Raw genomic sequence first — 14,593 nt, 5'->3', positions numbered from 1 at the left:
TATTCACAGAAATTGGGTAATCGTGTGTGGAGTGGGTGGGTTGGAGATGAGAAAAAGCGAGAAGGGCAGCATCTGTTTCTCATGTCGGAGAAAGAATGTGAGTGTGTAATGTGTGCGTGTTTGTGAACGTATGCTCGTTTAAAGATATTCAGACCATTCACTAGACACTCCAGTTGCCCCAATCGTTGCTTCTGTGTTGCTTTTTGTCTCTCTCGGGCTACAGAGAATCAATAAGTCTGCTTGCTGATGGCTGGTTTGGCTCCTGAAAGCCTCCTACCATCTGCACTGTGTGGCTCTATTTCTGACAGCCAAATGTGTGGGAGTACAAACAGAATGTGCTGCTTGCTCCTAAATGCGGCATTCAGTGTAAAAGCTGAGTTGATTAAGAATTCAACAAGCCATTACTTTGACATCCTCTTATTCCCAAATGACCAGAACATCACTTTGTTCGCTACAGCAGCATTGTGGTACAGGTAAGCAATCAAAGTAACAGAGTCAAAAATATATACAATAAAAATTGAATAATATCAAATTAACTAACTAAACAGTGGTGCAAATTTTAATATAGAACGTTTTTTCCCACCAAGCTAACCTTTGTCAGGGGTAAAAGAAAATGCATTTATATTTCAAACTCAAAATAGAAAATGTCTTGATGCTAGAAAAATTGAATCGAGCTCTGACTTTGATGTGTGCTTGTGAGGTTCAACTCAAGCCTGGCTCTGTGAAAGTGATCGATTTTTTCGATATAACCACTCTCGATATGAACGCTCTCTGATAAAGGCTCATGATGTGGCCACAGTTCTGAAAGGTGACAACAGCATGTCAGGCTTAAAGTGTGTGTGGACAAGGAAATTCATCACTTCCTTCCAAAAAGCCTGTTGTGAAGCATTTTCCAAATCCCATCTTGATTTATTTTTTTATCCATCCCCCGCTATGTTGTGAAAATTGATGGGATCTCACCTTAGATTGAACATTCCTCCTGGGTGCAAGGCGATGCAGGCTGCTGCTATTCAAAGCCTGGAGGGGTCGTGTCTGAGCATGTAGCACTGAGTGGAGATGGATCATGAGCTGACACGATGATGAAATTGAATGTAAACATTGGATTACGATAAACTGAATCAAACAATGTCAAGGCACCCTACCTGTTCACTGCTGCTGATTCAAAACTCGAGTATGAAATATGCTGACTTTTAGAATATTGACACGCTAATGTGTGCTATAACAAAGTTAGTTAGTATACCACAAAGAGGCTAAAATTAAAAGGGGGTCTCTCATCGTGATAAACCCACAACCAACTGCAGTTTCTCTCAACTCTATTTTATAGTTAATTGTTGTGATATTCCTGCAACTTTTGTGTTTTGGTTCAATTTCCTTGCTCTCATGAGCATTGATTTTAGCAGGCAGCTGTTTTTGAACGAATAAAAATTCTAAGAACCCACATGCTCAGTACCAAACAGCAAATATGCACCGAGCTGGTAACATATTGGAGCATTTAGCATCTAAAGAACCAGATATTAGCCTCAGGAGTTGGTTCCATAGACTGCAAATTAAGGTAGGAACAAAAGATATGGGCCGGCTGTAATTGGTTGTTTCTCGTCACATGACATGAGGTACGCGCTGTAGCGTTCGAAAAGTTGAACCATTTTATCTCAGCCTGCGCTGAGTGGTGTCGCTCTCCCTTTAAAACACACCTACCGTGCAAAAAACGCAGAATGTGAAAGGCCCCCAAATAGGTCTGCCGACAAGTCATCCATGTCAACTTAAATGTGTCAGTGTTGTTTTCAAAAAAATATGTTGTTGTAGGTTTAAAGACGACAAAAGTAATATTTTAAAAACATTAATCCAGACCACACTGTAAAAACGTACGTTAATATGTTGTAGTGTTATCCACTTCTTTTTGAGGCATGAATTCCAACTTACTGTTGGATGGTCTTGCACACCATAATAATAAAGCCTGGTTCCCTATGGCTATATTGAATTGAACTGTCTCCTTCTCACAGGACAGACATGGTCCAGTACCTTCCCTCAACTCTGGAAGCAATCCCAGAAATAATCGATTGTTCATATTAGGTCCAGAACAGAATAGTCTTATTTGCTATGAAGAGGCAAAAATAATACATCAGTAACAACTACAAGTATCATTCAGATGATCTAACTGAGCCAGATAAGCCGCCATAAACCACATATTGCTGTTGTCTTTTCGACACAAATATCATTGTTTTTTTGTCTTTATCTCGTAGCAGTGCTACAAAACAGCATCTCTGGTAGCGGCATACATGCATCGGCTGATAAGCTCTGATGATATTAATCCTGGAAACAAAGTGACCCCGCGTTTTTGATATTGCCTCTAATTTGATCCTCCATTTGCCAATATTGACGGGTAAGAATTAGATTGTATTTATTCGGTTTCTCTGTAATAGCATGAGGGCTCTTATCAGAATGAAACAATCTTTAGGAGGTCATTCTGGGTAAATTAAGGAATCATAAGGGATGCAGGAAAAGCCCCGCTCAGCATGCTACGGTATGAAGTGAATTCTAATGTCGCAAATGGCTAGACTGGTGAAGCCAAGAATATCATTTTATAAAATGACACGAACTCTGTAACTTTGTAAGAAAATAATGAATCAAAGTGCACTGAGGTCTTGGTTATTGTGACTTTCTGATGGACATTGAGACAGAGTGTAGCAGTGAGAGTGGGCTCCCGTGGTCTTGTTCCCCGACTCCCTAGTGCTAGCAGCTCTCCAGATGCCTCGTGAAAACGCGGCTGGTAGGTTTGGGGGGATAATTACCCCAGTTTGCTGACTGTTCTTCACTTCACCACACTCCTTAAGTAGTTAAAAGCTGCTAGTTTGAAAATACTGTTGTATAGCCAGAGTAAGTTCTGATGGCAGAGCTGACACATATGTCACATTGTGGGAGAAAGCTTCAGCCATTCCCAAAAATGGTTCATGAGCATTCCTTTATTTCAAAGAGGAATATTAACATGGCATTAAGCTGGGGAAATAACATGTGGATGTGGTGCATTGTGGTCAAAATTTTAGTTTAAGTGTACAGATCCTCAATTCAGGCTTTGGTTCAAGTCCCAAAAACATGGCAAGAACTTTATCAACTTGCAAGATTACCTTTTTTCTAAAACTCCACCAATCAATACTTTCTAGATTAACAATAAATAAAGTCTACATATTGCACACACAAGACATCAACTGACACATAACCCTTGTAATTCCAAATAACCTTTTAATTGCCTAATCTTCATCTTCAGGTACATTTTTAAGGTGACTATCAACACATTCATGGAGACAAGCAGCTGCGATGCAAGCAGCACTTGCCTGCATACTTAGTGTGCACCTGAAATATTAAGAAGTGCATCCACTAGAAGGCAGATCGGGGACGATTCATACGTGGCTAACATGGGTACATCTGCCTTGACAGTATAAAATTTTGCACAATGCAAATAAATCAAAATAAGAAGTTGAGGAGGTTACAAACGGTGATATTATAAGTAGTAATTGTGGACAAGCTCTATTGTTTTCTTTCCATAACTTCCTCCCATTGTTAGTTCAAAGTCGGCTGCTTACATTCTTTTATACTGCCCCCTAGTTGCATGTGCTATATTGCATCATGTGGACGCATTTTATTTCTATCATCTACTTCATTTCACAAAAGGATTGTGTTGGATATTCAATGTATCCGTTGTACTAGAAACCTGTGACTAAAATGTCAAGCAAATCAAGTGAAGGACTGCGCTGTCCTTGAGTATCAAAGATGCTCGTCTTTATAAATCACTACCATCAGTGGAACAGTAAATGATGCAACTCCTGCAAAAAATCCCCTCCCTTTGTACAGTCGATGTAAAAGGTTGAAGTGAGGCTCAATGTGAGACTGCAAATGAGGACGAGCGAGGCCAAGACAGCCCTGGGCCTGGCGTCACACATTCACAGGGTGACATGGCACACTATGACTCTCCCTTTGCTGGAGGGTAGGAACACGAAAGGCAGAGTTGGGTGGGGGTAGCGGAGGGTGGAGATGGTGTGTGTGAAGAGGAAAGACAGCTCCCTCCAAATGGGGGGAAAAAAAGGGCAATTAGTAACCAAGTCCCTAGTGCAGCCCAGTTTGCCACGGGGGAGAGTACCTCTGTGATTAGATTCCTTCTGAAGATTTACTCAAATCTTGGCGCACAATGCTGTCCGTCGGCAACGGGCATGAGAACAATGACAGGGGGTCTTCTGGGCAGCTCTTGTAGCCCATCTACTCTGTCGACTAACTTCGAGCCCTTTTAATTAGAACCAGCTCAGTCACAGCACACCACACGAGGCAAACACTGATGAAAGGAGGAGAAAGTGTGAGACCGAGAGATATTGATCGCAAAGCATTCATGACCTCTGCCTCGCTCGCACAAACGCTCACCACTCCTTCCATCTCTGTCCGTATCTCCCTTTCTTGTCCTTGCCCTGTGCCTTCATCCACCACTGACAGATCCCTCAATCTCCATCTGTCCTTTTCATCCGCTCCCCAACAGCTGCTTTAATCATGGACAGTATTAAACGCTCACACTGCCTCCTAACGAGCTGTTACTATAGAAACAGCTCCTGTTAACATTACTCCCACGCAGCAACCCATCCGCATCCTCTTAGAAAGTCCCATAAGCTGCTTTTTTTTTGTTGTATATCTTACCATTCCAGCTGTGGTGAGCTTTACCAAACACCTTAACAACTGTGACTTTAAGTCCAGAAAATTGTGAGTGAGCGCTGTCGTGGTTACTGTTAAACTGTAAGCTCCATGCACGCCACAGGCCTGGGAAAATCACTGAGATACCATTCCTGTAATGGAAATTCTGTTAGATAAAGAGCTTTTCAGATAAAAAGCTTCTCTTGCCGTGATGGTAAAGGTCAGTTGCCGTAAAGCAACATGATCTATGGGCTGTGTTTTGCCCGTGGCTTCACCTTCGACCCATACAGTCCGCGGTTGGTTGTGGTTGTTGGGGCTGTTCGTGGCCTGATAAGAGCTGCAGACACCAAGAGTAACTTGACCCCAAGTTTCAAATCAGTGTTTCTAGAATCTAATGTTCTTTAACCATTCAGGGTCCTCTGCCTTCAGCCGAACCCCTGCATCAGAACGTGAGGGAAAACCCTCAAACCCTTAACAAACTATTTGTGTGGTTTAACGGATTGGTTTCTCATTTACAAACAACAGAGGATGCGTGCGCAGAAAACAACTTGCAACCTGCTAGAAAACAATAGAGTTGCTTTTTAAAGAGTAAATAAGTAAGGGACACTCATCCTTCCTTTTTACAGTTTTTGACGGTATGCCTAACAATGACAGACAACTAACTAACTAACTTGTGGTGGTGCCTTACAGTTGGTGCTTTTTCTCTCGTATTGATTCTACATCAGCGTTTAGCAGAAGTAAACAAACTCTGAATTCAATTTAAGACTGGTGTGAACATGGCGAGGCTGCTCTGCTTTGCTTTTTGGTTCAACTCATTAAAGCGTCTCGGTCTCAGACACACAACAGAGCTGTGGGATTTGCTGCGCGTCACAATAACCATATGCAAGTGTCCTCACTGATTTCCCTTGCATACAATGAAACACCGCTACCATTCTGCACTTTTGACTTCCATCCCAAACGCCAGACAGAACTACGGGGACTTTTGTTTGATGCATTTTTAACTTTAAATGTATATAGATAGGTTGTTACATAGATTATATGGACTTTGCAAAGTAGATCACAATTATACTTATGAAAAACTCCTCCAGCTTTAATAATTGTGGTGGAAATGTGTCAATAGTTGGTTCTTCCAGGACGCTGACATTCGCGGGTCTGTCCTTCCAGCGGATGTGAAGGAGTTATCAGAAGCATATTTGGTGATATTTTAAGTTCTGAGATCTGCTATTGGTCGTCCCGGTCTCTACGTCGTATGCCATGTTAATAAAAGACAATGCAATAAACTACAGTATATAAATCTAGAGCTGACGTTTTTAAATTGTACTTCAATTTATGGTTACCATTTTGATGTTTTATGTTTTTTATTACTTATTTACCTGTTGTTCTCTTATGTGGGATTTGGCTGCTAGAACTCTGCCTTTTCCCTTTGCGATTAATGAAGTACTTTGAATTATCTTCATTTCAATCTACCAGGGTCGGAGGAACCAGTGTCTCTTGTATACCAGGAGCTTGGTTTCTTACCTGGATGGGCCAATCTTTAAAGACTCTTCTCGTGGGTTTCTAAAGAAAACGTGAGCAGCTGATTCAGTATTTTATTTCTGAATCAATGTTGGTTTTGGAGGAGAGGAGGCTAGAGGTGGAGCTAGTGGAAGCAATACCCCTTCACAAACACACACACACACACACACACACACACACACACACACACACACACACACACTCCTCACAAAGGTCGATCACACAAGCTTCGGTGGACATATCCCTGTCTCCCTGAATTCCTCTGTCTCAGGCAGTGACATGTTTATATACCCACTGAGCATAGAGCAGGGCAGAGGACAGATAATATAGAGCTACAGTGATGGATGTGTTCCTGTGCTCAGGCAGTCCCTGGCTCAACTCTGTCTCACACACACATCCTGCATCAAATCTATGCACATCCACTTTATAGGCACACATCTGTCTTTCCTCCTCTCTCACACACACACACACATACACACACGTACTGTGAATACATGGAATGATGTAGCTTCACACACATACGCACACATAAATGAAAGACAGTGTGCATACAAAGCAAATGCACGAATGCAAACTTAAATTGGATGCGTTAGAGCACACACTGACAGCAACTAGTCGATGATTGTTTGTGCACAGATAAAAAAGGAAACTCAAATTGTCTCACAGAACATCAAATCTTCAGTCAGTTTATTTTAATCAGACTGCAGTTGTGTCCACCTGTGGCAATCAACCACTGTTTCCATGGAAACAAGTGGTACACTTCCTTCAAACATGAAGGAACGAGGAGAGCGGGTAGGGAGAGAGGAAGAGATGATGAGGTGGGCAGATGGTGAATAATAAGCAGCAAAGAAAAGAAAAGTAAAGAGAGAGAAAAGAAAAGAATGTTGAGGTAATGGGCAGCGTGGTGCGCTCAAAGTTTGGGATCCTCTGATCTTTTCCAGCATTTAGACAATTTCCAGGTTTTTTGTTCGGCACGTTGGAGACTTTCATTATATACCCATCTGCAGGCCAAGGTCCCTCAGCACCTGCCACATGGTGAATGCATGTTTTGTTGATTAATAAATGTTGACTTCACAAATGTGATCCCTTCCCTTCAAACGTCTCACAAATATATCTCTTTTTATTTACTCCTGGTGGTATCTAGTCCTGCATTTAGTTTTGATTTTGTGTCACTCATTTTCTGTATATCTTTCCCTACAATCCTGCTGTCAGCGCAGCATATGATATATTCAGCGACTCTGGATCATCCAATCCAATCTGCTGACAGTCAGTGAGGGAACATTGCTTAATGAGCAATGGCATGTACCGAGAGAGAGCAACGTTGTGCGCGTGTGTGTGTGTTCTAAATTACCTGCATGCTTGTTCCACATTTGTTTTTTTAAATTGGGCAGATTTCTCAGCGAGCTCGCCAAATTAAAAAGGCAACCATGACACTTATGCGTCCCGCCCTGGTCCATCCTCCTCCCGTCCTGCTGTCCTGTCCCGTTCTCATTGCATCTCTTTCTCAGTCTCTCATCTGTCTTTCTTCCTCACTATCTGGTGTCTCTCCGTTGGCCTCTTTACATAGCTGACCTTAATAGTAATGGCAGTGTGAGGCAGGAATATCTTGCCAGAAACAATAGACCTCGACTGATAAAAAGCATCTGCTCTGTGCTGATAAAATGTTGGATTTGTTACAGATGCAGCCAGGATGGTTTCCATTGAAGGCTTGCTTTTTCATGTTGTTTGTGACATCAGATAAACCAGGTGTTTGGTTATGGGTGGCTAAACCATCAAATCTGGATACGCACTCATTCAATTTGTTGTTAATCTTGCTTTTAATCTTAGTTTGCTGCTCTCTGTTCTATTTGTTCGATGCTTTTTTTTCTTTCTAAAGTACTTTGCAAACTTTTTAGGAATTTTGATCAAATATGGGGGGTGGGGGGGGGGGGGTTGGGGTGAATGGGTGTAAATATTTATTAAGGATGATGCACAAACAGTGTTTCCATTGAAGAGCTTTTGCAGATTAATGCAGTAGAAATATTTTCACTTTTTGCAAGCAAGGAGCCTCAAAATGTCATTTTTGAAAGCACCATCCAAGTAACAAAAATAGATTTTCTACTTAAGGATGATTGAATAGGCCCAGTCATAAATGTTAACAAGGTCAAAAGACGAGTCATAGAGGAACAATTTATGCCTCTGAGTTGTCTCGCTTGTCAGCGAAGCACGGAATTGGAAACGGCATCGGCATCATAGCTCCCTGTTACCAAGACCTTCTATTTCCCATTTGTTGTTCTCGTTGTCTGTTTCCCGCTTCGTCCTTGTCATTCTCTTCTTCACAATTACAGCCATGCTCATAACTGCACACACACATAAGTGCTGTCAATGCAAGCACCAACCCGAACAGTTAATTCAAAAAGCAACAGTGCACACGTACACACAAATACAGACTCGCTACAATCACCACCAATTCTTACTCGCTCACACAAACGGTGAGACATTTCCGAACCAAACAACCGTTCAGTCATCCATTCACTCAGGAGAGAACTCAGTACTAAGGGACACAACATTCTCAAGGACCTTTCTCTTTGGATTCAATTCAGCAGTATTTCTTCCTTCTGTGCATCATGTCCTGTGTTGCCACAGGACATGATGCACCAACGCACAGTCTGGCTCTTAATGCAAACGGCTAAGAAACTGGGACGAACCTTGTCAGCAATTCATAAGCAAACCTCTAATGGTGGACTAGAGGGAATAATGTCGATACTGTAAACACATGTAAACGTGTGCTGCATATATTGTATATGAGAGTGTGTGAATGTATATAGCTCTTTTTCTTCTCCTATAAATCGCTCTCCTTCCGCCCAACCCTTTGTGTCTTTCAACATCCCACTATATGTTCTCCTCTGTAGGGGTCTCTGTTTCATCCTCCCCCCTGCAGGATTTCCATAATGAGGACGTGGATGGTCAGGTCTGCTCCTGCCTTGAATACCAAAGAGTGTAATGGCGTTCATGAGCTCATTGTTTCATATGTGTGAAGAGCGACAAAGAAATCTGGTACTGGAGACAAAGTGGCAGAGGGCGACTTGGAAACACTGGGCTGTGAAACGGCTTGTGAGCAGCTGTTAGTACTGGATCAATCACACCGTGCGGTAGTACATTTGAAAAAAAAATCGAAAGTAGTCCTAAAATTTTAAATTAGATCGATCTGAATTCTTTGATAGAAATTTCAAATGAATCAACCGCACCGTGTTAGGTGGGACGACCAGGACAATGAGCTAAAAGTGGATGTTGGATTAAAGCGAGTTGGATGTGAAATTGGGGAGAAATGGTTGGACTCACCGTCATGAACGTAGTGTTGCAGCGTGCAGTCAGAGGGGCCCACCAAATGGATCAGACTGGACTGGCTGAAACTAACAGTGTGTTGTTCTGCAATGCAAAAGCACACACAATAAAAGAAACGAGAAAAATTGCAGTTTTTGTGTTGAAAAATGCTTGCTGGTTGTGTATTTTGTCCAACAAACCAACACAGACATGAACTACATGCTTCTGTATGCTTCCCCGCCAAAGTTATTGTCCTGACATGATGCTTGTGGAGCAAGTCAGCTTACCCTTTGGTGGATCCTCTGCGTTTGAATGAACATGACAAATTCACAGAATTAGCAATCAATCTTACCATCACGATGATGAAATACATCTGCGGAGCAAAAATGTTCCTTTGATCAACTAAAATGTTGTTCAACAAACATTTTTAAAAGTTCTTTCTTGAGTTTCGAAGATATGTATTGTAATGTTTAGCGGAGGGCACACGTCAGCAACAGTACATTAAATACTGAAAGTGCACGAGGGATTCTTCACTCTACAGACAGTTGACACCGTTTTACCTCAGTACTCAACAATAACACTGTAACACATTATCAATCTGAACAAATCTCAGTTATCTGACAGTTCAAACTAAATATTCAGACATACTGAAGAATGATCAAAGCCTTGAATAAAAGGTCTTATGCTGAAGAAAGTATTTGCTTTTGACTTCATGATCACAGCACGGAGTTGTAAGAGGTGCAGCGTTGGTAGTATTGACACAGAACACTGTGTCCTGTATTATGTGTATACCTGAATGTTCTCCTGTTACTACAACCAATACACCTCCTTAAATTCCTGCAAATTGATTGTACAACAAAAAATGGATATTAACTCAGGCTCAAATAGGCCTGTGTAGTACCTCTGTGTTAAGTAGAGCTGTTACAGAATTTGCAGGTTTGCATAATGACACTTTTGTTGAGGGCATTAGCATCGATCGTAACAGACACAAATTCCACCTGGTTTTTGGAACTTTCTTTCGAGAGCAGGAACATTTTGCACAGCGCAGATTTGATTGGAGGCCTTTAGTGCAGGATGTTACCTGGGTTGGGCGGAGGTGGCACCACCTCTTCAGTCCTCGCTTTGGTCTCCACTCTCTCCAGCTTCTGAGCGTCGTAGCGGTTTCTGCCCTGCTCCTCTTGTTCTTCACTGGTATACTACAGACAGAGCACACGGCACACAGTACGAGCATGAGCAAAGGTGGGCTCACCTGTTGAATTACCTGTCTCTGCATGGCTGCATGCAGAATAAGAAAAGTTGATCACATTGACATACAAGACGCAAGAGGAGCAAAATGGAATTTCCACAGTTTGGATGATGAAGTGAGGGTCAGACAGAGGCCGAGAGAAGCTAACAGGTAAAATGCCAAGTTTCCATGTACCTTGATGGGCGGCACATCCATGACCTTGTTGACATTCTGCAGCGAGCAGGGGACGTACCACAGCGTTGCCTTGTTGGCCAGCTTTTTGACACCTGCAGTCACAAAGAAAAGGTTGAATTCTTGTACAGAGGAAAATGTCAGCAAGGAATTTTACAGCGTTCTTCCACCAAACAAAGAGAGTTTTATGACTGTAAACCAATAAGCAACAAGTGTTGACATTTCTTTAAAATAAAACAACAATGGCGCAAACAAGTTTGAAATAGCCATTGTCAAAACAGACACATTCATTAATACCCCAATAAAAGCCTATCCACTTTTTAATAAATCCAGTGGCGCTGCCTGAACATCAGGCTTTCTTCTGCAGACAAAAGAGCGGAGCACAAATGAGGCCTTTGTTCAAAGACGATTATTCAGAACACAAGCTCACATTGACTCAACGCAGGCCCTCGGTTACCCAAACCTCAGTTGGACTGACAAACACATGTTGAATAAAACTGCTGTAAACAATGCTCATTATAGAAGTATTTTTTCTTATTTGAGTAGTTTAACTGTTTAGATATTTAAAGTATTACATGTTATATTTTGTCTTGAATATCTTGGAAAGTTGACGTAACGTGAACAGTTTATCCCTGTGAATCCCTAAATAAAAGCAACTTCATCATCATTGAGAGAAGTAGATGTTCGCATCAACACAAGAACAGATATATGGTCTAATATTTCCATATGCCTCCATATCGTACATGACATGTTTTGGTGGTTGGAGGCATTAGCTCTGCCTTCCCACAGAAAGTTAAGAAGTCAGAAGAACAAAAGTCGTAGAAATAACATCTCACAGCAATCAGGCGGAGAGGTTGCCATAGCGATATATGTTATATTCTGCTCACGCTTTTTCTCTTAATTCGCTAGAGAGAGAGAGAGAGAGAGCGAGAGAGAGAGAGAGAGAGAGAGAGAGAGAGAGAGGGAGAGAGAGAGGGGCTATTTTGAGGCTGTGTTGTTATGACACACAGGGGGGGTACACAGATTAAAGACAGGCAGGTTCAGATGAAATCGCTGTCGTGCCGTGTTAAAGGCCGTTACTTGTGGCTGCAGCGTTCGATGTACTCGGTGGATTGATATGTCTCGTTACGCCTGATGAAGCTTTGATGAAGTGTTCAGATTCATTTATTCATTTGGAATTCAATTGGCCCATATGTCTTACTATACTTACTTGTGCCAAACACACAGGAACCTAAAGCTGCATATTTGTGCACCGTTTGCCCTTTGATCAACGGTGTGCAGAGGGAGACTTTGCGGTAGGAAATGTGAAGTTAAGAGAAGAGAGTGGGAGCCGAGGCTCGTGGCAGACTACTCTTGGGGAATAACATTTGCATTTTACACCCGATTTAAAACTGTGCAGACAGCCGGGCCGCGTTGCCATGCCGACCGCGCTTCTCTCCTCTCATTGGCTCCCACGCTTGCCCGCAACCAGGAAGTATATCCCACAGCAGAAAGGCATATTTACATATCCTTGACTCTACCAAGACTGAGTGCCTCCAGTCTATTATTAGCTCCAGCTGGACCTTTAAGTGAACTGTGTTTAGGATGGAGGGAGGAAGAGGAGGAGAGAGAGAGAGAGAGAGAGAGAGAGAGAGAGAGAGAGAGAGAGAGAGAGAGAGAGAGAGAGAGAGAGAGAGAGAGACGGAGGGTGGAGGGTGAGCCAATGGAATGAACCATTCCCAGTCCGACTGACGACCTTTTTGGCCAGAATGTAATCAGGGAACCGGCTTTGAATTTTAAATCCCTCTGCATCAGATGAAGACAATGTCAATGTTTGACCATGCTATTAACTGGACTGCACGCTTATTGCCTTCACAGTGAGTCTACTACAACAGCACGAATTATTCCTCATCATGAGTGCAGTATCATGCACATTATTAAGGGAAAAGCAAGTTCAACAGACCTCAGTCATAACATGCGCTTTCCTACGACATATTTATCTTGTTTGTATTGTAAAATGGCTGTCAAATCATTCGGTCAACAAATTGGTTTATTGTATCTGTTGTTTTCTATGCGATTACGGTGAACTGATTTCAGTCACGAAGGAGAGATTTCGACTAGCAGGAGGGACAGCTGGCGTACTGAGTTAGCATTAATGAATTAGTGAATAGGAAGGTTTTTGGCTGCATCCACTCCGCACACAAGCTCCACAAATCTGCTCACTCAAATTTTCACACTCTGTGGCACAATGCTCAATAAACATAGCGCAGCGATGATGACAGCTGAGACAAATGGCACCTGGCAGTGGCGGTACGATTTATTTTTGAATTGATGGTGTGTTGGTGCAGCAGTGCACTGAGTGCATTAATGTGCACGAACTGCCTGTGAGTGGCAGGATATTACAGAGGAGACAATCCAAGTAGCATCACTTGGCTGATGTTACAAGAGTATCATGTCAGCAAACACAAAGCAGTAATAAAACATACTGACGGAACTGTAGCAACAATGGAAACCACAGAGTCTGGCAGTCTGCATCAAAAAAACAAATCATACTCATCGGATTGTCAGTGTGTTGATCCTAAAACGTTCAACTCATTATGGGACAGAAATCCAGCAAATTGCGTTCTTAACTACAAAATGAACAGCAGCAGTAGCTGGTCTCGAGCAGCCTTAGACATATGGGGCTTTTTTAACTGTCTGACAGGCAGCAGAATTCCGAAATGCTTTGCTGAGTCATATTTAATTATAAATTAGAGCATTTGTGGGTCCTGATTTGAGTGTTCACATGGGTGCTTAAGGGGGCGAAACATCCCTCCAGCACTACTTATGCCTCATCCAATCCACTTTAATCTAAGTGTAAAGCGTCAATCACTACTTCATACCATTTTTGAAGTTTCCAAAATGCACACTTTCAGAGCTTTGAACAGTCCCGAATTCCAGTCTGCTCTAACATCTTTAATTTCTCATTTTGTTGCTCTTTTCCTTTACAGCCCCTTCACCCTCATCCATCTCTTTCACCTCCAACAGTTTCACTTGATTTATCACTCTGTTTTACTCGTTCACCCGGCCGCTCTCACCCTTGACTCTTGCCCACTATCCTTCATTCTTTCTCTGAGCAGAAAACCCCCCTTGTTTTCTTTTCTCCTTCCTGAACACCACGTTCCAGGCTCAGAGACAGGGCAGTGAGGATCGTTCTCAGTGCTTGATCCCCATGATCAAAAATAAATAAATAATACAGAGAAGCATGACAAATGTTGTTCAATGAGCTGCAGAGCTGAATATAAACCTAAATATATTTCAATTCTTTCAGCATGTGCAGGATCATGGCAGGAACTGTCATGCTTATTTCAAGCCTCAACCCACAATGCATTGCTCTCAACTCTGTCTATTCGTGTGTGTGTGTGTGTGTGTGTGTGTGTGAGAGAGAGTGTGTGTGTGTGTTGAGGGGGCACAATCTGTGTATGATGGGTTTATGCAAATGTATGCCTCCACTGTATCATCCAATACAAGCATTATTACCTCTGCAGGAATTTTCTATACATGCGTGTTTGTTCCAAAGATGGCTGTGTGTGTTGAATGAATGTTCTGTCTTTTTTCTTTGTCTGGCATTTTCACATCTGCAGATCTGGTGCGTGTGCGTGCAAAAGCCTGATGTGTGTGTGATGTGTGTGCGTGTGTGTGTGATGTGTGTGTGTGACTGTGTGCAGTTTC

The 14,593-nt window shown here is 42.3% G+C and overlaps 1 protein-coding gene across 2 annotated transcripts in view; it reads right to left on the bottom strand.

The window, feature by feature from the left end:
* The window catches only part of acot7 (acyl-CoA thioesterase 7), a gene marked incomplete at its 5' end in the record, with an annotated part of 53,642 nt that overhangs the window by 24,121 nt on the left and 14,928 nt on the right, over nucleotides 1-14,593 (bottom strand). For both annotated transcript variants that reach the window (XM_079273797.1, XM_079273796.1), the window contains 3 exons: nucleotides 9,505-9,591; nucleotides 10,568-10,682; nucleotides 10,907-10,998. In XM_079273797.1, the coding sequence (XP_079129923.1) occupies nucleotides 9,505-9,591; nucleotides 10,568-10,682; nucleotides 10,907-10,998 (294 nt within the window). The remainder of the gene's footprint in view (nucleotides 1-9,504; nucleotides 9,592-10,567; nucleotides 10,683-10,906; nucleotides 10,999-14,593) is intronic.

Source organism: Melanostigma gelatinosum (assembly GCF_949748355.1).
Source record: "Melanostigma gelatinosum genome assembly, chromosome: 8".
NCBI lineage: Eukaryota > Metazoa > Chordata > Actinopteri > Perciformes > Zoarcidae > Melanostigma > Melanostigma gelatinosum.
Note: the sequence above shows the minus strand (reverse complement) of the source record. Positions and strands in the feature narration are given on the sequence as shown.